The sequence below is a fragment of the Photinus pyralis genome, unplaced genomic scaffold (genome assembly GCF_008802855.1).
Source record: "Photinus pyralis isolate 1611_PpyrPB1 unplaced genomic scaffold, Ppyr1.3 Ppyr1.4_LG9, whole genome shotgun sequence".
NCBI classification, from domain to species: domain Eukaryota; kingdom Metazoa; phylum Arthropoda; class Insecta; order Coleoptera; family Lampyridae; genus Photinus; species Photinus pyralis.
Genome location: NW_022170878.1, coordinates 4,911,071 through 4,932,120, shown reverse-complemented (window position 1 = coordinate 4,932,120; position 21,050 = coordinate 4,911,071). Strand labels below are relative to the sequence as shown.

The window sequence follows — 21,050 nt, the reverse complement described above, 5'->3', positions numbered from 1 at the left end:
TGTAGGCATAATTAACTAAAAACAAGATATGTGGAAATTATTGAATCGCCACTCATTTATCGCACATAAATTCTAAACTGAAGAGCTTTGATTACCGTAATCCCGCTCCTGCAAGATAGGTAACCCGCCCCTGGTTTCCAGCCTACAGTTGAATGTCGAAGACAATCACGAAATTAGGTGTCGTAGCTCAATGTTGACTACAATTTTTACCACCCCCGTGACTGCTTCATTCACGGAGAAAATTGTTAGTAACAAACAACAAGTCAGTAGATACATCAAACGAATCGGTAATTTCCACATATTAAAATCAACATCAATAAAAATAAGCATTACTTACACCAAAAACGTAAACAATTACAAACAAAAAGATAACGTTATTAAACATGTCATTCTGTATTGCGGTTAAACCAAGTAAATTTCAAAAACAAAGATTGAAACACAAAAAATATAAAATGCGGCATACAAAACACAAATACGATATAAAGAAATGCAAAAATTACTACCTGCATTAAATGACACAAAATAACAACAAACATTTATGGAGCGACATGTTCACGACCGCGGTTCAAGACAAAATGCCAAACTTAACTCCACGTTTGTGCACTCCGGATGGCGCAAATCGCTTTCCCCCCCTAAAAATTGCGTGGTTGCCAACTCTCAAAAATGTGTGTATCGTCGTAAGTTGTATATACAGGGTGGAACCTCTCAATTTATTGAAAATATTACAGAAGCAATAGAGAAACAAGGTTGTTCTCGTAAGTCCCTACTACTTCAGAGGGCGCTTGAGTAAGGTTTTGTTAGCATTCAACAGCGTTACCGTAAAATTAGCACAATCGTCTTGTGGAAAACGTCCATGCAAAAGCTTTTTTATTCTGCTATTTATAATGTATGTAGCTAGGATGTGGGTTTAAATTGGCTTTTGGTTACTTTTTGAGGATATGCACTTGATATGTGGTGTTTTCAAGAGAACAAATAATCACGTGAAACGTGTAAAATGCTTTAATTTTGTATTTATGAAAATGAATTCATATCCAAACCAGCCACATTTGATTTTGTGGGTATTTTTGTAGATTTTTATAGCCTTTAAAATAATGTCACTGTATTGCTAATGGTTACTAAACCTAAGGATAAAACAGGCAATTGAAAACATTTATGAATGAAAACATTTATTGTTTATCTTTAAAAAATAGGTACTTTAAATTTTTAAAAAAATGCAAATTTCTATTTTTAATTCTAATATCTAATTCATCTAACAGTTAGAGTTAGAAGTTAAAATCTCGAAGCAAGCGATAAAATTGACACACTTTGAACACGCCCAAAGCATATATATTTTTCTGTCTTGCTCAGAGATAATCGAAACTTAAAATAGAACCCCCTTGTATGAAGCCACACACTTCACAAAATTTGTAAATGAGAAATTTGTTCCTGTGTAAAAACAGCTTGTGTGTGTTAAATAGTGTTGTTGAAAACATTTGAAATCTTTAGAAACTGTATGTTTTAAAAGGTGTTATATACAGGGTGGTGCACGGTAAGTAGTAACATAGGGATTTAGCATGGGAAATTAGTTTTATGCAAAATCCTGCCCTCCTGTACATTTTACAGAGAAAACTGTAGAGTTTAAAGTTGTTCAGAATTAAAAGATGCATACAATAGTATATTGAAAGACAAGTGTTACAATGCGACCTATTGTAATACGACTATCTTGTGGCACGAGTGGCGTAGCGAAGCGGAGCCGCGAGTGTCCACAAGATAGGAGTATTACAATAAAGCATTGTAACACGTGTTTTTCATACTATTTTTTCTATTTCGGGGCTTTAATTTAATTAAAAAGTAATTATGAAAAACTACAGGAAACTTTAGAATTAATATGTCTTAAGTTGGCAACACCATTTACGTTGACAAATTTTAAGTTGGCAGCGTAGATAAACACAACACTGACATTTGGAAACTTTAAATTCCGTGAATGTGTAATTTTTTATTCGTAGATAAATTTATTTATGGTGGATGTGTAAACTGCTGATTTGGAATGTATTAAGTTCTTCGTGTACCAAAAGTCAAGGAAAGCACATAAATTTTATGTAATTTGATTTCACATCTGATGATTTGACGCTGACGTCTTGGCGAACTGCCAACTTAGAGATGAAAAGTTACCAAAAACAATGTTACAATGGAACTCATTGAAACACTGTTTTTGCCGAAAACAGTTGCACAAAATTCTCATTGTAACACCGAAATAGAAAAAAACTGTTTTTACATGTTTTATTAAGCTTTTGGTATACCCGCAAATTTAAAAATAAATTTCATTTCTGTTATTATTAACAACAGAAATGTTGAAATATATTTTTAAATTTGCGGGTATACCAAAAGCTTAATAAAACATGTAAACAGTTTTGAGTGCATCTTTTACTTCTGAACAACTTTAAATCTACAGTTTTTTCTGTAAAATGTACAGGAGGGCAAGATTTTGCATAAAACTAATTTCCCATGTTAAATCCTCATGTTCCTACTTACCGTGGATCACCCTGTATATATCTTCTATAATTTGTTCCATATTCAAAACTTTTCGAATGAGTGTCTTAAAAGGTGTTGTTTAAAAATATATTTGTCATTTGTCTCATAACCACAAGTAGCACATTTAAATTGTTTAGAATCAATATGTGTTAAAATGTGTCGTTTAATGTGGTATTTAATACTTGTCTTGTACCCACAATTAGCACATTTAAAATGTTTAGAATTGGTATGTTTCAAAAGGTGTTGTTTAAAAATGTATTTGTCATTTGTCTCGTAATCACAATTAGCACATTTAAATTCTTTAGAATCGATATGGGTTAAAAGGTGCCGTTTAAAGTGGTACTTGATACTTGTCTTGTAATCACAATCAGCACAATTAAAATCTTTATAAACGGTATGTTTTAAAAGGTGTCGCTTAAAAATGTATTTGTCATTGGTCTCGTAATCACAATTAGCACATTTAAATTCTTTAGAATCAATATGTTTTAAAAGGTGTTGTTTAAAGTGGAATTTGACACTTGTCTTGTAATTACAATTAGCACACTTAAATTCTTTAAAGTCGGTATGTTTTAAGAGATGTCGTTTAAAGAGGTACTTGTTACTTGTCTTGTAATCACAATTAGCACATTTAAAATCTTCAGAATCGGTATGTTTCAAAAGGTGTCGTTTAAAAATGTATTTGTCATTTGTCTCATAATCACAATTCACACATTTAAACTCTTTAGAATCCATATGTTTTAAAAGGTGCTGTTTAAAATGGTATTTGATACTAGTCTTGTAATCACAATTAGCACAATTAAAATTTTTAGACTGGGCATGTTTTAAAAGATGTCGTTTAAGATACCGTTTACTATATGTCCCATAATCACAATGAGCACATTTTAATTCTGTAGAATCGGTATGTTTTAAATGTTCTTTAAAAAGGTATTTGTCATTTGTCTCGTAATCACAATTAGTACATTTAAATTCTTTAGAATCAATATGGGTTAAAAGGTGTCGTTTAAAGTGGTATTTGATACTTGTCTTGTAATCACAATTAGCACATTTAAAACATTTAAAATCAGTATGTTTAAAAAGATGTCGCTTAAAAATGTATTTGTCATTTGTTTCAAAATCACAATGAGTACATTTTAAATCTTTAGAATCGGTATGTTTTAAGTGTTCTTTAAAAAGGTACTTGTCATTGGTCTCGTAATCACAATTAGCACATTTAAATTCTTTAGAATCCGTATGGGTTAAAAGGTGTCGTTTAAAGTGGTATTTGTTATTTGTGTCATAAGTACAATTAGCACATTTAAAATTTCTAGGATTGGTATGTTTTAAAAGGTGTTGATTAAGACATTGTTTACTCTTTGATCCATAATCACAATGATCACAGTCAAAATTTTCTGAAACATCCTGTTTGAAATGTAGCCTACTATTTGTTGTGTGTTGACCAAAGTCACATTGAGTTTTAATATTCCATCCACCATCAGTTTGTTGTGGTACTTCATAATCGAGAGATTTGGAGCATTGTGCGGGATTGGTAAGTTCGTCCTTTATTGAAACCAATGCTTCGTTGCATACTAAAATGTCATCTTGAAGATCGGAATGAATTTCTTCTTCTTGTTTTATTTCGACTTTAATTAGTGGTCCATCATTTCCCTCCATATCTAGCATTACTAAACTTTTTTGTTTATCAAAAATAAAGTTTGCACAAATTGCTACAGTCAGTCTATTTATAGCTCAGTACTGGTTCGGGTCAACTTCAGGTCGATAGCGTCTCACATCCAGTGGCGGAGCGATAGATTTTATTTTATACTGTAACATGCATCGATTGTAAAGATTTTAGATGTGCTAATTGTGAAATTAGTAATTTGTCGGCTGGTTTTTTTCGTGGCAAGCTCTTTTTCCCCAGCCTCTTTCTATTCGGTGAACATATTTCGACTTAAATTTCTGAACGTGCACAACCTTATAATATGAGCAATAATGATTAAACAAACTTTTCAGAATTTCAGTGGACGTTCCTTCCCTACTGTACTTCAGGTCATAGCGTTGTACTAATGTAAGGGGGTCCTGCAAATGTGTGGTTAACATAAAAATTGAAATAGCAATCGTTGAGAAGAGACCAGAGAGAAGTTTACAGAATAATTGTTATGGATAAACGTGTTTTCTCTCATTGCAAATAAATCTCATTCAGTTCATATTTTTGATACGTTTACTCATATTTGTGTTCTTTTAAGTTAATACGCGTCCGCGAAAACATATTTTCAGAATTTTGTGACACATTTCGTGTGTTTGATATCCTAGCAATTCGTGCATTTTTTTTTATAATTTTGCAGCAATGAAAAAACCGAAAATGAATTAAAAGGACTACTGGATTTCTAATTGGTGTACGGAATCTGGTTCCAGTTGGTAGGAGGTGCAGGAATTAAATTAAGTTTTAGTTTCTTCTCGATTTAAGAGGTAAAGGAATTCTATCTGGAAGTCTTGACAATCGCACTTTTATAGGAACAAGGAGAAGCACAAAACGTGGGAAAATGAGAATGGATTTAAATTCAAAGAATGTGGACGACAAAGGTGACATCTAACGGAGGAATTTTATAAGACGTAAATAAAATTTCTAAGTTATTATTATGATAAAACTGAGCGGAGAAAAATAACGTTTTTTTGACATTTTTATTACTTACACCTATATTTATAATAAATAAAATTATCAAAAAATAAATTCTCACTGAAATAAAAACGCAATCTTCCCTTATTAGATTTAATTTTGTTAACGTAAAATATACGATATAAATGAACTATTAATCTATATTACACTTTTTCAGTTTTAATATTACGTCACTTATCGTTACATTACCAAACTAACCTACGTTTTGTTAAGTTTTGTTTTTACAATTCTGTTAGCAATGTAATACTAATTGTACTTTCAATATACAAAATAAAAACATAAATCAATAGAATATACAAATTTGATGAGGAGAAAAACACACATACACATAATGAACATTTTCGTTAATTTGTGGTGACACAAAATGATACGGTGTAGTCGAAGGCACAGCTTTATGTAATAAAGTCAAAGCAAAAGTAACCTCAATCAAATACTTATTTGTAATGAAACTGAAAGAAAGATGAGATCTCTTCATCTCAAATCGTCAGACGAGCTTAAATGTAAAACTTATCGCTAAATAAACCACCATTTGGAGGTACAACGCGGACAGAGTTCATTTAGTTTGTTGCGAACCGGATGGTTGGTTTGCGATCGAAAACTGCTGAGGGTATTGCGTCCACGAGGCCTGTTGGGAATATTGGTTGTTGTATGCGGCATTCGTGCTATCAGTACTCGCTGTACCACTGGCGGTTGTTGTTTGGGGTTGCCCCTAACCAACATTATTCTTTTAAAACAAAAAGATTGTCACTTCATCTTAAATATGAACCTTGGGGCAGTTTACAATGGTGCGCTTGTAAACCGCACAAATCAATTTAAATTCTACGCCTTCAAATAATTACAGATCCTCAATTACGTAAGACGGTCTCGTGGCGACCTTGGGAACTAAGCTGAAAGGTTTCAAGGTCCGTCACTGGAGAGCGTTTTAGGTCAAGTTAGGATCGGCCACAAATACAATTAAGGAAGCGGGAGTGTTTTGGGGGACGTTTGTAGTTTCTACGGTCGCGCGCACCCCCTCCACCTTGCAAGGGCCCCCATTGGGTGGTACTAACCTGCGAATTATTCCAATTTTGCGGGTACTCGCCGTAATAATTCCAGTTATTGTAATTTCCATAACTGCCCTGGCCGTACCCGCTCTGTCCATAATTTCCCTTCCACTGCCCACCGCCACCGCCGCCCCAGTTGCCCTGATTCCAATTGCCTTGGCCCCACGAGCCGCCGCCTTGACCGCCCCAGTTACCCTGATAATTCCAATTGCCGCCGCCGCCCTGCCAGTTGGCCGGCTGATTGCGACTGCTCTGCGGGCGCTGGTTGCGACTGTAGCTGCTTCCGCTGTGGCTGCGGCTGCGACTGTCACGACTTCCTGATCGTTCGTGACGACTACTGCTCTCTACGAGTGACAAGGTTACACACAATCGTCGGTATCAACCGAAAAGGGGAGATCACTATACCATGTACGGTAGTAGGAAATTTATTGTGATTATTGCCAACAAGTTGTGGCCAAGAGAAAAGTGCTGGAAATTAATTTTTTTACATTATCAAGTTAGTGTTATTTATCGCCGCTAGATGGCCTATCAATTTTCGCTCCTTTCTCCAGAAATTTAAATGTGGTGGTGTAATTGCTTTTGCATTTGGATAAAAATTACAAAGAAAAAGTTTTGCAGTTTTGTTTTTATCAGACGAAAATTAATCAACGCACGTGTTCTGGTGCTGACATTATTATTATTATTGGCGATTTATTTGAAAATTCTTAGAGATTGATTATTTTATGGTGGAGGCGGTGTTTCCTGAAATACTGGAGACTGCTAGTCGGGTATATTTGTTTCTCGGGCAGTCGGCCCTATTTGATGACTTCCACACGCAGTTCGTCATTTTTATAATAAATTCAGATCCAAGTTGTGTGAGAAATCTAACGCATGTAGTCAATTACGGTAAAAGGTCAGGTTGAAAAAGCACGCAGTAGTAGCGCACTCTCCTCTTATTAAAAGTCAAAAGTTTCTACCGCCCGAACAGCCACCGAAAATTCTTATTCATCAAACCTGTTTTGTATGTCATCTAATTCTGTGTGAAGTATCCTGAAGCTTTCAACGAGTGTTTTTGTGTCAGTTTTAGTGCGCCTACTACCGCAAACCTTGTACGACCATACTATTTGTCCGCCGCCTGCGTGCGGGGTAATATGTCCAAACAAGCACTGTAAGCGTTTCTTTCTTTCGTGTGTTTTGGGGTAAATGTTTCCCACTGTCAATGAATTGTGTGTTTATTCGAATCCATCGTGCAACTCGGATAGTTTTTATGTCAGATTTTTCTTTTCGTGCCAAGATTTATTTCACGTGGAATTTTCGGAAGTTGATCGAGGGTACTGTCTCCCAAATTATTAATTTAAAGTCAACATTGAGATTTTTCATTGTGACAGGAGCCGGGCGCCTATGAGAAAAATAATTACAATTCTAAATTTAATGGTTGTTTTGTTTTGAGCTATCTGAACAGGTGTTTTGCGGGTGGCTTAGTGACCGTTTACCATTGCGCACAAAATGGGGTCTTGAACGGCGACCACCCTTTGGACTTTGAGCGGCGAGCAAACTTTGGACTTTGAATGTCGACCGACCTTTGAACTTGAAACGGCAAGCAACCTTTGAACTTTATACCAATGTTTGGACTTTGAACGACGAACAGTTTTTCATTTCTCACTTATGAATTCAGTTCTCCAATCAATAGTTGAACTATAGATACTTCTTTATAATAGTGAATCTAGTGGACTTACTATGAAATGGACTTCAACAAAGCGGACAAATTTATTGTACATAATCTTTTTAGTGATCTCCCCCTCAATACCGCAGTTATCATACCAGAAGATCGATTATTATTTCGATAATCGCGCGAACTGCCACGACTGTCTCTGCGAATGTCACGGTTCCAACTGCCCGGCGGCGGTCTTCTGCTCTGCCAATTGCCTTGCTGGCGAGACCTATCGTAACGGTTACCCTGATAGCGATTGTCGCGATAACCGCCCCTGTAATCTCCTACAAGAAAACAACCCTAAAACCCCGAATTCCTACGCGAGAATCTTACTTCTGGAAGTGCTGTGATCCCACCGGTAGGCGATGGTTCGATTATCTCGGCCGCCCGATCGCTGACTGCCCAACGCGCCGAAACCGGCGTCTCTTCCCTGCTGATTGTACTTCTGGACGACGGCGGTCGCCTCCTCTTCGTTCAGCTCGACGAAGCTAACTTCGTCCAGCCAATTGCTCTGCTTCGGCAGGCTCATGTTCGCTAGAATGTAAGGTCGAGTGAGCTCGCGCGTAAATGGTCGGTCCGGTTTGTTCGACATTAAATGGGGAAACAAAAACCGATACGATGGAAAGGAGGAGCGGTGCGGTTATTGAAATGGTGTACGTGGGGGGGTTGTAAAACAAATGGCCACAAAATATGGTAAAAAGACAAGAGTAAGATTGAATTTTTGATTTACATTATGTACCTTTCATTTCGAGTATAGCTGAATCAGGAACATCTTTACCGTCTTGTGCCTCTTGCAGAGCTCGACGTTTAGCTTGTTCATCATCTCCGACTACAACAACGACGGCACGCCGCTTGAAGCCCTCGAACAACCGCATTTTGCGGCGCTGGGCTGACGGGAATACGTTTGTCTGCCACAACGCTCGAATTATAGTTATGTTCATAGGACACTTCAGTATTGGTCAATGATGATTTACGAATGTTGGGCACGTCGGTATTCTGGTGACATTTCGTGAGCGCATCAAAGGCAAACGCTTACGTGAATCTAATTCCCCACCCCTTTATCATTTCATCATCGTTCACCCTCACCACAGTCGATTCCTCCGCTCATTTATAGATGGCGCACGACCAATTAAATTAAACTCACGTAAGCGATATCGAAAAGTTATACATCACCAGAAGTCGAGTGCCCAATTAACAATCCTTCTAAATAAACAGAGCGTGGCATTAAATTATTATCGTTATCATTGGTTCAGCAACCATTGTAATCTTCCTCATACCATCATTCATACATCGTAATCTAGCACGTACCTGCTGCTATCGCCGATTAATAATCTAACCTAACTAAAATTTAACGCAACCTCAATATTCATTAACATCGCTTTTCACTTTTAAAATGTACATTTCGAGTCGTTTCGCCTAAACCTAACGCTAATCTACCGACCTTGCTCGCCGATGAACTAACGACGTTCCACTGTAAAGGAAAGAATAAACCAAAGTGTACAGTTACCTTCGCTCGGCAGACGCCGTCGATCTTCGTGTGCGAAAATTTTACGGTATAGTGCCGAGGGTGCAATCAGAACTGTAGTAGTTATCAAACGTAATAGAAATCAGCGGAAAGGGAAGCAATTTCATCCCAGCTCCCTCTCCCCACCTTCCAATAGAGGTCAACTAATATTGTAAAATTACTTGCATGGACAGACCCCCTCTCCTCCACGCCATACCCTGCAATCAATGAAGGCCCTAGAGCTACTCTCCTGGTTGTGAGAGAGAAACCGTTGTTTGTGTATCGAATATGAAATGGGTTAACGCTTTAATTAAATTCCACTCTCCCCCATCCCTTGTGGTTGATTTATGTTGGTTTAATCGATCCTTTCACAACGCAGGGTAGGTCCTATCGCTACACAGGTTTGTTACTTAACGATCATGGAACATGAAATTTCAGTTAGTTTTGGCGGGAGTATTGGTTTGGAATTGCGCAGTTGCTCGGATGAAGTAAAAAAGCATTCCCACTTGAGCTGAATAAACTGTCTCTCGAATGTATTTTCGATATGACCTTGTTGGTCCTTGCGACGTTGCCAGGTCCTTGAAAATCTCTCCTCGAAAACTTCCTTTCGACTTGATCTATTAGTTGATCTGGGTCACTTCGTCGTCTTTGATCTATCTGGACAGGTGTTTTGTGGATGGGTTAGTGACCGTTTACCATTGCGCACAAATTGGGGTCTTGAACGGCGAGCAACCTTTGAACTTTTACACCAATATTTGGACTTTGAACGACGACCAACCCTTGAACTTTGAACAATTTCCTTGTCAGGAGAGCTAGATAACTTTTACGGCACCCAGATTTACTTGTGGGTGGCTTAGTGACCCTTTACCATTGAACACCAATTTTTCACTTTTCAGTAGCGCAGTGGCGTACCCTGCTATTCCGCCGCGTTACAAAAACGCCTCGTGAGAAGGGGCTCTTATTGTGCATAAATGGCAAATGTGTTAATTTTTCATGACTCCCGAATGTTTGGTATTTGAATACTGTGACGTGATGGATCTCGAAACCCTATTACGTATAATGTACTCTTATTAACACGAGACAGGTCATGTCCTAGCCAAAATGGTTGGCGCCTGAGCTACAATTACAAATACAAAACCATAACTGCAAACTATATTATGTATATTCTTCGCCCGTGAGACCCCGGTGTTAATTTCGGCATTCATTTCCATGAAGGATGGTGGCACATTTTCAACATCAATGTAAAATCATGAGTATGAGGAAAAGTGAGCTCATTTCCTGGATAGTTTGATACTTGCAATCAATGAAGGCCCTAGAGCTACTCTCTTGGTTGCGAGAGAGCAACCGTTGTTTGTGTATCGAATTTGAAATGTGTTAACCCTTTACTCAAATTCCACTCTCCCCCATCCCTTGTGGTTTATTTACGTTGGTTTAATCGATCCTTTCACAACGCAGGGTAGGTCCTATCGCTACACAGGTTTGTTACTTAACGATCATGGGACATGGAATTTCAGTTAGTTTTCGCGGGAATATTGGTTTGGAATTGCGCAGTTGCTCGGGTGACCTGGGGTTGAAATAAAAAAGTATCCCCACTTTAGCCAGAATGAAGTAGCAGGGGTGGCCGGTATTTTTCGAGAGGGGGGGGGGGGCTTAAGAAGTTTTTGATAAAGACTTCCCTTGTAAGTTTGGTTAAGGAACCATAAACCGTAACTTCCAGTGGGGACAAGACCACGTTCTAGGTGGGGCTCAGCCTCCCTGCCCACCCCCTAGGTGAGGGGAACCCCCTTGCCCTAGAAGAGGCGGTTTATGAAATTTTGACTTTTAGGATACCTTTCTCAATATTACAACCTCGCTACGCTGTTCGTTTTCAACATGCGATAATTTTTAGTTTCATTGCCCCCCCCCCCCCTCCATTTTGTGATGTTGAATTTCAAAATGTGACCTGCAAAATTAACATCTCTGACTTGATATGTCATAGTTGATTCGAATGTTTTTTCTCCTCCCCTCCATTTCCATTAACCCCCCCATCTTTTTAAATGTAATTGAAAACAATTCGAGTATACACGGTGTTTCCACACAGATTGTACCACCGCCTAAACAAGAGGATATTTACAAATTTTGATTATTTTATTTGATTTTAAGTTTTACCCAAAAAGAGCGCATGCCGGCTATATCACCTTTTTTATATGTCAAAAATGGGACACCCTGTACAAGTCTTGCTCTTCTCCGTTAGTACTTACATTTGCACAAAAACTGGTCGAATGACCAGTAGATTTGTATGGATATTGAAGTTTCTTAAATTTTTTGTGGGGTGCAATTTCGATTTTTTGTGGGGTGCTAAATTTTTTGCGGTTATTATCAAAAAAATTACAGTTCTGAAGCACCCTATGCACTGGTAGCGTCGACACCTCTATCGTGACGTTCGCCTCACGGTTTGCCTTCCTCGAATTATACACGACCAATCAAGAAGTTGTAAAACTCCGCACGAAGCAACAATACAATAAGCACAAGTACGACTTTCTTTAAAATTTGAAAGAGATATGCGCGTGTCCCTTACCTGATCAATGATAAAATTGCGGCGACGCAACGCTGCCGATTCAACCAATATATTGACGCACTTCATAAGGCGATCCAGAACGATATTCCAACGGCCTTTATAGAAGCTCTTCAGCGGTTTCCCGTTCACCTTTAACATGAAAGACACCTAGAAATGAGCAAAACAAAAATGGCGGACAGTTACCGTCATTTTCTCGAGCAAGTGACTATTCCCGATCACTGTATACTGCTTGTCGGGAGTTTCCGACAGCAACTTCTGCACCCAGTAGGACTTTCCGGACGCCGGCAATCCGCACATCATGATGACCTGAAAGCGTCCTCTTCTTAATTCGCACCGAAACAGAGAGAGACTTACCTCGCAGTCGCCTCGTTTCTCCGGACGGGCCGATCCCTCGATCTTATCATCGAAATTTCCGATGTACGCGTAATCGGACAACTCCTCGGGAGACGGAAACCACGGATTCTCCGACGCTCCCATGTTGACCTCGAAGGAATAGTTACGCGCGAGCACGTGAGGGAAGAGCGCGAAGTTCTCCTCAGGCAGCTCCGACTTGGGTATCGAGGCGATTTCCGGTTGCAATTCGCCGTTTACCGTGAAGCTAAGTACAACCGCATCGTCGGTAATATTCTGCAATGATAACTTTAAAAAAAAAGTGAGGTTAGGGTTAGGTTTACCAGGTAGGCACCGACCACGTCGCCGACACCAAATTTGGCACCGTGAGGCGTGAAAGTCTTATTCGTGACGTATTTTCCGGTCGACTCATAGCCGTAGGAAAACTCAGCTTCGCCAAGCTGTAAAGTGGAGCCGGAGATGGACCAACCAACTCTGATAAGGTGTTTCAAAAGGGACTTGGTCGACGCTTCTTCTGTTAATTCATCTTTCTCTTTTTGATCTGGTTCCTGTTTAACTTCAGCAGTTTCTTCCTCTTTCATCTCAACATCTTCCTCCTGTTTCACCTCAACCTCTTCCTCCGGTTTCGTTTCAATTTCTTCCGCCATTTTAACATCTTCCTCTGTTGCCTGTTTTGTTTCATTATCTTCTTCGTTTATCTCAGCGTCTTCATGTTTTGATTCAGGATCTTCTTCTTTTTTCTCTGCAGCATCTGCATCTTCTTTCATCTCAACATCCTCAGGTTGTTTATCATCGGCGCTCTCCTCTTGTTTAACTTCAACGGTTTCCTCGTCCTTCACTTCTACCTTTTCTTTTTCCATGCCATTAGTTGTCTCAGTTACATCTTCGCCTTCTTTCACTTCGACAGGGGGGGCAGCGGCAGAACCTTCGGCAGCTTCACGCGCCGGTTCTGACTTATGTTTACTTTCGTGCGTTGATCTGGACCTTTTGCTGTCCTTTTCGTTTCTATCGCGATCTTTCTGTTGGCGATCCCTTCGCGAATTGTCCGTTCGATAGTCGCGCCTTCGGTCCGACTGTCGCACCAGATCTTCCCATTTTAATTCTTCAACCACTTTCACCTCATAAAAAACCTGGAAACATAAATGAATTATATCCAAGACAAGATGGGAGTTTTTGGAATTAGGTTCAATGAAACACGATGTCTTGGAATCTCTGATACTTTTGCATCGTCAAAATTGGGAAACACGTTTTTTTATTTTCTAAAAAAAATGGTAACTGATAAGGTACCAGGAAGATCAATTTTTCACCATAAAATTGAACCGTAACTTCCAAGTGTCATGAAAAAAACTGTTCCGACACTAAATACAAATAAATTGTGCACAACTCTCCTTTCATTGAAGCCTTCAACTAGAATACCCATGACTAACACCCCCCACCCCACCCCCCGCGGCCATTGATTGATTTCGAGAAGCAGTTACGTTGGAAAATTCTGACAAATCTTTGATGAGATCTTCCATTAGAATACCATAAAGGTTAGACCATATGTTTCTATCACCCCCCCCCCCCCCCCTTTGAAAAAAGTATTATTTTCCAGCACTAGAGGCATGCGTACGCAAAATCTGAGACAAATTGGTTGTCGTATGTAAAAGTTATGCACGTTTCACATTCAAAAACAGCATCTCGGGGAACCATGAAATCACGGTGGGCCCCCCCCGCATAAGGAAACAAAATTTCATTGCTGCTGGAAGGGGGGGGGGTATTACAAGGATTTAACGTATTTTCGAGCATTTTTGAGAATCCCTAGTATTTTTGAGGATTTCAGTAGGCACCCCCTCCACATAGGGCAACAAAATTTAATGGCTGCTTGTGGAGAGAGGGGGTATTGCGAGGATTTAACGTGTTTTCGGTCATTTTGGAGAATTTTCGAAGATTTCTACGATTTTCGTGGAATTCTGGGAATTTTTAAGGATTTTACGGATTTTTGATGATTATAAGAATTTTCGAGGATTTCCAGAATTTCGGAGATTTTCCGATTTTCGGATTTTGCAGATTTCAAGGATTTTCGATTTCGGGAATTATCAAGAACTTCGAGACTTTCGAAGCATGGATGATGTTTTAGGATTTCCAGGATTTTCTAGGCTCACGGGGATTTTCGAGGATTTTAAGAATTTTCTAGGATTTTCGACGATCTCGATTTTCGTGGATTTCCAGAATGTCAAGCATTTTTGAGGATTATTAGAATTTTCGAGGCTATCGGGGATTTCCAGAATTTCGGGGATTTTTTTTAGGATTTTTGAGAATTTCGCATATTTTGAAGATACTCGTATTTCAAGGATTTTGACGATTTCGAGAATGTTAGGAATTTCTAAGATTTTTGGATTTCGAATATTTTCCAGAAATGTAACTTGCAATGAGATTCGACGGAGGATTTTCGAGAACTTCGAGTATTTGTGAGCATTTCGAGAATTTTTGAGGATTTCTAGAATTCTTTCGAGAATTGGGAGGACTTTCGAGGAGTTTCGAATATTTTTGAGAATATCGAATTTTTTTGATTTCAAGGATTTTGAAGATTTCTAGAATTTTTCAGGATTTCGAGGATTCTCGGTGACTTTTGATGACTCCTAGGAGAGGAATTCTACGATTCATGAGCATTTTTGAAGATTTAGAGAATTTTTGAGCATTTCTAGGGTTCCTGAGGAATTTTGAGTATTTTCGTGGATTTCTAGAATTTTGAACATTTCGATGATTATTGAGAATTGAAAATATTTCAAGGATTTTGAAAATTCAAGAATTACGAGAACTGTCGAGGATTTATAGGCATTTCGACGATTTGTCAGGGTTTCAAGAATTTTGAAGATTTCGGGGATGTTTAGGAATTTCGAGGATTTTTGAGGATATTTAAGGATTTTGACGATTTCGGGAATGTTAGAAGAAGATTTCGAGAACTTCCGAAGACTTTGAAGATTTTTGAAGATTTCGAGGGTTTGTGAGCATTCGAGAATTTTTGAGGATATTTCAAAGATTTTCAAGGATTTCTAGAATTTTTTCGAGAGTTGGAAGGACTTTCGAGGATTTTCGAAGATTTTTGAGAATAACGAATATTTTTTATTTCAAGGATTTTGAAGATTTCTAACATTCTTAAAGATTTCGAAGATTTTCTAGAATTTAAAAGATTTACAAAGATTTTCGGAAGTTTCGGGGATTTTCGAGGATTTCTAGGGATTTCGACGATTTGTCAGGGTTTCAAGAATTTCATGGATTTCAAAGATGTCGAGGATTTTCCAGGATTTCTAGCACCTCCGGGATTTTCGAAGGTTTCAGAATTTAGAGGATATATGAGGAATGCTAGGATTATCGAGAATTTTTGAAGATTTCGAGAATTTTTGAGGATTTCGAGGATTCTCGATGACTTTTGAGGACTCCTAGGGATTTTCGAAGAATTCTACGACCCTTGCGTATTTTTGAAGATTTAGAGGATTTTTGAGCATTTCTAGAGTTCCTGAGGAATTTTGAATATTTTCGTGGCTTTCGAGAATTTGGAAGATTTCAAGAATTGCGAAGCATTTGAATAATTTCGAGAATATTCAAGGGGATCACGGGGATTGTCGACAGTTTCGGCGACTTTGGAAGATTTTCGACAATTTTTGATGAATTCTAGAATTCTCAGCGATTTTTGTGAATTTCGTGGATTTTTGGATTTCGTAGATTTTTGAGGATTTTCTAAGAAAGGGTCACGGGAATTGTCGACAGTGTCGGCGATTTGGAAGATTTTCGAACACTTTTGGGGAATTCTAGGATTCTCAGCGAATTTCGGAGATTTTCGAGAATTACTTAGAATTTTAAGGATTTCGAGGCATCGAGAATTTTCGATACCCCCGGTTCTATATTTTTAACCCAGAACAAGTATGCATTACTGTCCCTTAGTACTCGAGAGGGACAATTAAACGTGACAATAAAGACACATGGGATATGGAATACTCGTTAAGAAAGATTTCCGAGAATTTTTTAGAATATTTCAAGGATTTTTAAAGATTTTCAAAAATGGCAAGGGTTTCGAAAAACTTCCGAGGATTTTTAGGATTGTCAAGCATTTCCACAATGTTTGAGGATTTCGAAAATTTTCCAGAATTGCGAGGAATTATTTCATAGATTTCGAAGATTTTCAAAGATTTCGAGGATTCGCGGGGACTGTTGTACAATTCCTAGGATTTTGGAGGATCTTGGGGAATTGCGAAGATTGCGAGGAATCCTAGGATTCTTGAGTATTTTTGTAGATTTAGAGGATTTTTGAGTATTTCTAGGATTCTCGGGGCTTTCTGAGGATTTTCGTGGATTCTAATTAAATGTCTAAATGAAAGAAAGTGTTTTCTACCGACTACCTCCCTTCTCAATTAACCATTATCGAAATCGGGGAGCACAAACGATTAATTTCCATCGTTACTTGGTATTCTAATGAAAATTAATCGTTTTTTTTATTCAAACAGGAAAGTATGCTTCTCTGCTTCGTATATTTGTGTTGATTAGCCGTTTATTACAAGCAATTCCAGCATACTAGTACAAATTTAGTAAAATATGATACCAGAGTAATGATACTTGTTCCGATGTGCAAATATTCGTTCTTAGCAATGCAATTCACACTTTTACTTTTACAAAAATTTACAAGAAAAATTACAAAATCAAAATATATTAATTTTTCAACAAAACATCCACAGGTAACTAGATTTTCCTGCACCAACATGGCTGGCTTTCGTTTTGTGAAATCCAATATGGCGTCCATAAATAAGAAAGTAGCAGTCTGGAGTGTTATGGAAATTCTGATAACAGATTCAAATTTTCCATGAAAAAAAGTACCCATAGAAGCTGCTTTCCGACAATTTCAGGTAGAGAAAATGACAGCAAAATTTGACATTTTTTTCCGTTACACATTTTCAAAAATTTCAAATGCGTTTTTTGTCACCAACAGTGAGCCACGAGTTTAAACCACCCCACGATTTTTCCAACAATTGTTGCGAAATTCGTTTTCATTGGTTCATTACAGGTTCCTGTATAGTAGCTATCTAATGAAGGTAAAAAATTGGCTATTACTCTCTTCCTGTAGTCTACTAATAAAAACCATCACAATTCTTGTGCGACACCTCAGATACTTATAAATTCAATGGTAGAGATACGAATTAAGTAAATAATTAACGCAAATGAATTTGGGAGTGTGTGATACAGATTAAAGGTGAATGACCTATAGGACACTTGACCTAAATGACTAGCTTTAAGCTTGTGATTACACCCGAGTATCAGAAGTTAAATGGTTTGATGATTTTGGAGATAGAAGGACTTACTTAATGATTCATCAAAACGGTATACTTACACAGCTGATAATCTTTAGAGATGCTTTAAAGATATTATAAATACAAAAGTGTGAATTAGCGAAAGGGTCAATACTCTATCTGTCTTCTTTTAACTTTTTTACATAAGACAATTGCAATGACAATAAAAAATAAATATAAAACAAGAAGGGCATATGTTATACCTTTCCTGCCTTGACACCATGTGTAGCTCTGGCACCAGCCCAAGCATATCCGAACGCACCCTCATGATGAGGTTTTCCCGATAAAAACGTTTTCTTATCTATTTGTAGATGAAGGTCAGAATCATCTGAAAATGAAGATACCACAATATAGTACTAAAATAATGATCAACCGATAATGGAATTTTCCACAACCACAGATTACACAAAAAAACTACTTTACTATCTCTTTTTTTTAGTTTTATTTTTGTCTACTGGAAAACTACAAAATAAATGAGAGAACAAAAAGCAGAAAAAGGATTTTATTGAAAAACCTTTTTACAGTCTAAATAACAATAAACAAAAATTACATTACTTACACCAACTAAGCTGTACTTTGTTATTATCTATCGTGGGTTCGTTCTCTTTAATCGGGCTTTTACTTCGCTTCTGCACCTTTTCCGGGGACGGACTGCGTCGTCGCTTCTCGCCCCGCTGCTCGCCCGATTTGCCGTCGGACTCGGTCACGTCCATCGACTCCACCTTCGGAGTCTCCTTAAACCGACGAAATTAAAACACAATAACCCCCTCACCGGTTTAGTTACCTCTTCGGCTTTCTCGCCGTTTTCGGAAATTTTCTCATCTTTTACCGCCGCCTCCTCCTCATCCTTTACGGCGGGTTTAGTTTCCTCGTCCGGTTTAGTTTCTTCGGCGGGTTTTGTTTCTTCGGCGGGTTTTGTTTCTTCGGCAGGGTTTGTTTCTTCGGCGGGTTTGGGTTCTTCGACGGGTTTAGTCTCCTCGAGGACATCGTCGGGAGTGGTCTCTTCTGGTTCTACGGCCGATTCTTTCGTCGGCTCCTCGTGTTCTTCTTCGCCCTGAAATGGAGAAAGTAATCGAGGGAACGGCGGGCGTGCGAGTCGTACCTTTTCCTCGAGTTTCTCGGCGGGTTTGGTTTCGATCTCGGCCGATTCCGCGGGCTTGTCGGGCGGGTCAGTCTGGACGTCATCGCCGACGCTTTCTTGACTCGCGTTTAGGTCCTCCGTCGAGGTGTCTGCGATGGAGGTGTCTGGGATTTCTGAAATGAGGAATACGAATAAGAGGGGGAGGGGGGAAGAGAAGCGGGAAATAAACACAAAGTCGCGCCATAATCTATAAATGCTCGCCTCGAAAGGCAAAATTCGGACTAACGTTCTATGCGGGCGCCTACCTTGCTGCGTCTCCTGCTCCAAAGCATCCTTGAGGCGTTTCACGAGCACCGGTTTGTTACCTTTGGCGTCCAGGCCGCGCAAAGTTAATTCGGCCCGAAGTTCGACAACTTTTAGCTTCGCCGGATCTATCGAACTCATTTTATGATATTTATAGCGAATTTATGTCTCACACAAAACTGTCACGCGGTAAAAATCATCAAACAAAACTACACGCGCAAATTTACCAAAATGGCGACCTCGAAGTACGCGTGCGCAAGTTATTAAACAAAAAATGGTACCGGCTTGGTTGCAACGTTGCCACGTTTACACATTACGCTCTTCAAACAGGGAAATTTTATTCGTTGGCCATGAATAGCGACATTGTACTTTTAGCTATTAATATTTCAATTCGCGGTAATCACCAGGCACGACAAACACTTTGTGATTGACCTAAACGGTCGTAAAGATAAAATATCTATTGACCGCCTTAGAACCAGAGATCGCCTCGGATCAAGATACCCTACTTCCTCCCAAACATCAATTTCCTCTGCCCAGCAACAACAAAGTCCGGACAATCTGTAAGGTTCCCAAAGAAGTTGAAGATTACAATACCGTGGCACTGGACGAGAGTACTGTGTCGACCGTGCCGTGCACTGCCTCGACGTAAAGTGATTCTAACTCTCTTCTGATTGGACGATACGAGTACAAAGCGAAACGAATAAGTAGCGCACGCGGCTTCGACAAAAGTCACTCGCTCTCGTTCACGCTTCAAAAACACATAGCTCGGAGCTCGCTCCACGACCAGAAGACCCGCCTCCAAGCCCGACCGAAGACAGCACGTCATGTCAGCTCAACTCACTCCCAGCTGATGGTCTGTGGTCACTCCGTCGACAGCGCTCGCCGCGTGCATCTTAAGACTGCTTTCACATTGGTGATTTCTAGCCGCGCGACAGCAGTGGAGTGCGCGCGGCTCTGCTAATGTTATCATCATGTTACGCTGCTTGCCCGCGCGGCTGACCGGTAGGGCAAAAGGTAACAGCCAGATAGCGGGTCCATGAGAATTTTAAAACAATTACTAAAATGCAAATTTGGTAAATTTTTAATAGAACGCCCTGTATATTTTTCAAATTTTGAAAAAATCATTTCTTTCTAATTTTACAATTAAATGAATATGTGAACATTTGGTTAAGCCGTTTTTGAAATATTGTCTTTTATTTTTGGTTTGTAAATTTCCAGAGTGAAAATAATATATTAATTGATAAAAATAATAACGGCGGTTTGATGGCAAATGATATTTGGTAAAACACTTTGATAATATACTTTAAATGCTAATATGAAAAAAGAATCCTTTTTTTTTCCAATATGGCGGAATTGGCTGATTCATGAACTTGAACGAGATATTTATAGGTTACACCAACCCTTTAAAGTTTGGTCGAAATCGGTTTATAATTACGAAGGTTAAGAGTGTTTCTTGGAAGTGATAACTCTATAAATTACTTGGAATATACTGGTACCATTACAATAGATACCTAAAACGGCTAATGCAAATGTTCACATATTATATATATTTTTGAAATCAGCGCAAGAACAGATTCAAGTTTTGGAAAATATACGGGGCGTTCAATGAAAATGTACCAAGTTTGCGGAAAGATTGAGAGGCTAATCCTAATACAAGGAAGTGGATTGTTTTCATCTCTCACTGGCATATGGTATGTGCACGAAACCTGGGGCCCAGTTCATGATCGACATATCCTGACAGCAAGTTTGAGTCTACCGAAACTGAATGTCACTTTAGTGTCCAGTGACTCACACAGGTATTAGGAACTGACTCGTGTGGCACATGAACAATTTTGGTGTTTTGTTGAAAATTATAGAGACAAAGAAGGGACACTTCAAGAACACATATCACTCCGGTTTCATTAAATGTTGATCCCTATGTGCCGACATTGTCTAGAACCAATGTTTTAAAAAGTAAGGTAAATACCCAGCGAAGGAATACTAGGGTTAATACAAGAGAAATGTTTAGAAAACGTTTTTTAAACATTTAAACCGTG

The 21,050-nt window shown here is 38.7% G+C and overlaps 1 protein-coding gene and 1 long non-coding RNA gene across 3 annotated transcripts; one reads left to right on the top strand and one right to left on the bottom strand.

Annotated features, from left to right (window-relative positions):
* The first annotated feature begins 3,834 nt into the window (after positions 1-3,834).
* On the top strand, positions 3,835-5,197 carry LOC116180157. Its single transcript, XR_004147082.1, has 3 exons — positions 3,835-4,036; positions 4,833-4,956; positions 5,002-5,197. It is a non-coding gene; the product is annotated as an uncharacterized LOC116180157 (long non-coding RNA).
* On the bottom strand, positions 5,151-19,264 carry LOC116180156 (heterogeneous nuclear ribonucleoprotein U-like protein 2). Of its 2 annotated transcripts, none has more exons than XM_031500014.1 (14): positions 19,017-19,264; positions 18,733-18,884; positions 18,415-18,684; positions 18,190-18,364; positions 17,834-17,958; positions 12,633-13,439; positions 12,313-12,585; positions 12,142-12,264; positions 11,959-12,087; positions 8,637-8,805; positions 8,231-8,431; positions 8,008-8,181; positions 6,214-6,551; positions 5,151-5,873 (listed from the first exon to the last, which is right to left on the bottom strand). In XM_031500014.1, exons 1-14 carry the CDS (start codon positions 19,153-19,155, stop codon positions 5,718-5,720), a joined length of 3,231 nt encoding a protein of 1,076 aa, XP_031355874.1. In that variant the 5' UTR covers positions 19,156-19,264; the 3' UTR covers positions 5,151-5,717. The 2 variants fall into 2 exon arrangements, with proteins under 2 accessions (XP_031355874.1, XP_031355875.1); XM_031500015.1 differs by having other exon boundaries at positions 5,731-5,888.
* Between the last annotated feature and the right edge of the window lie 1,786 nt (positions 19,265-21,050).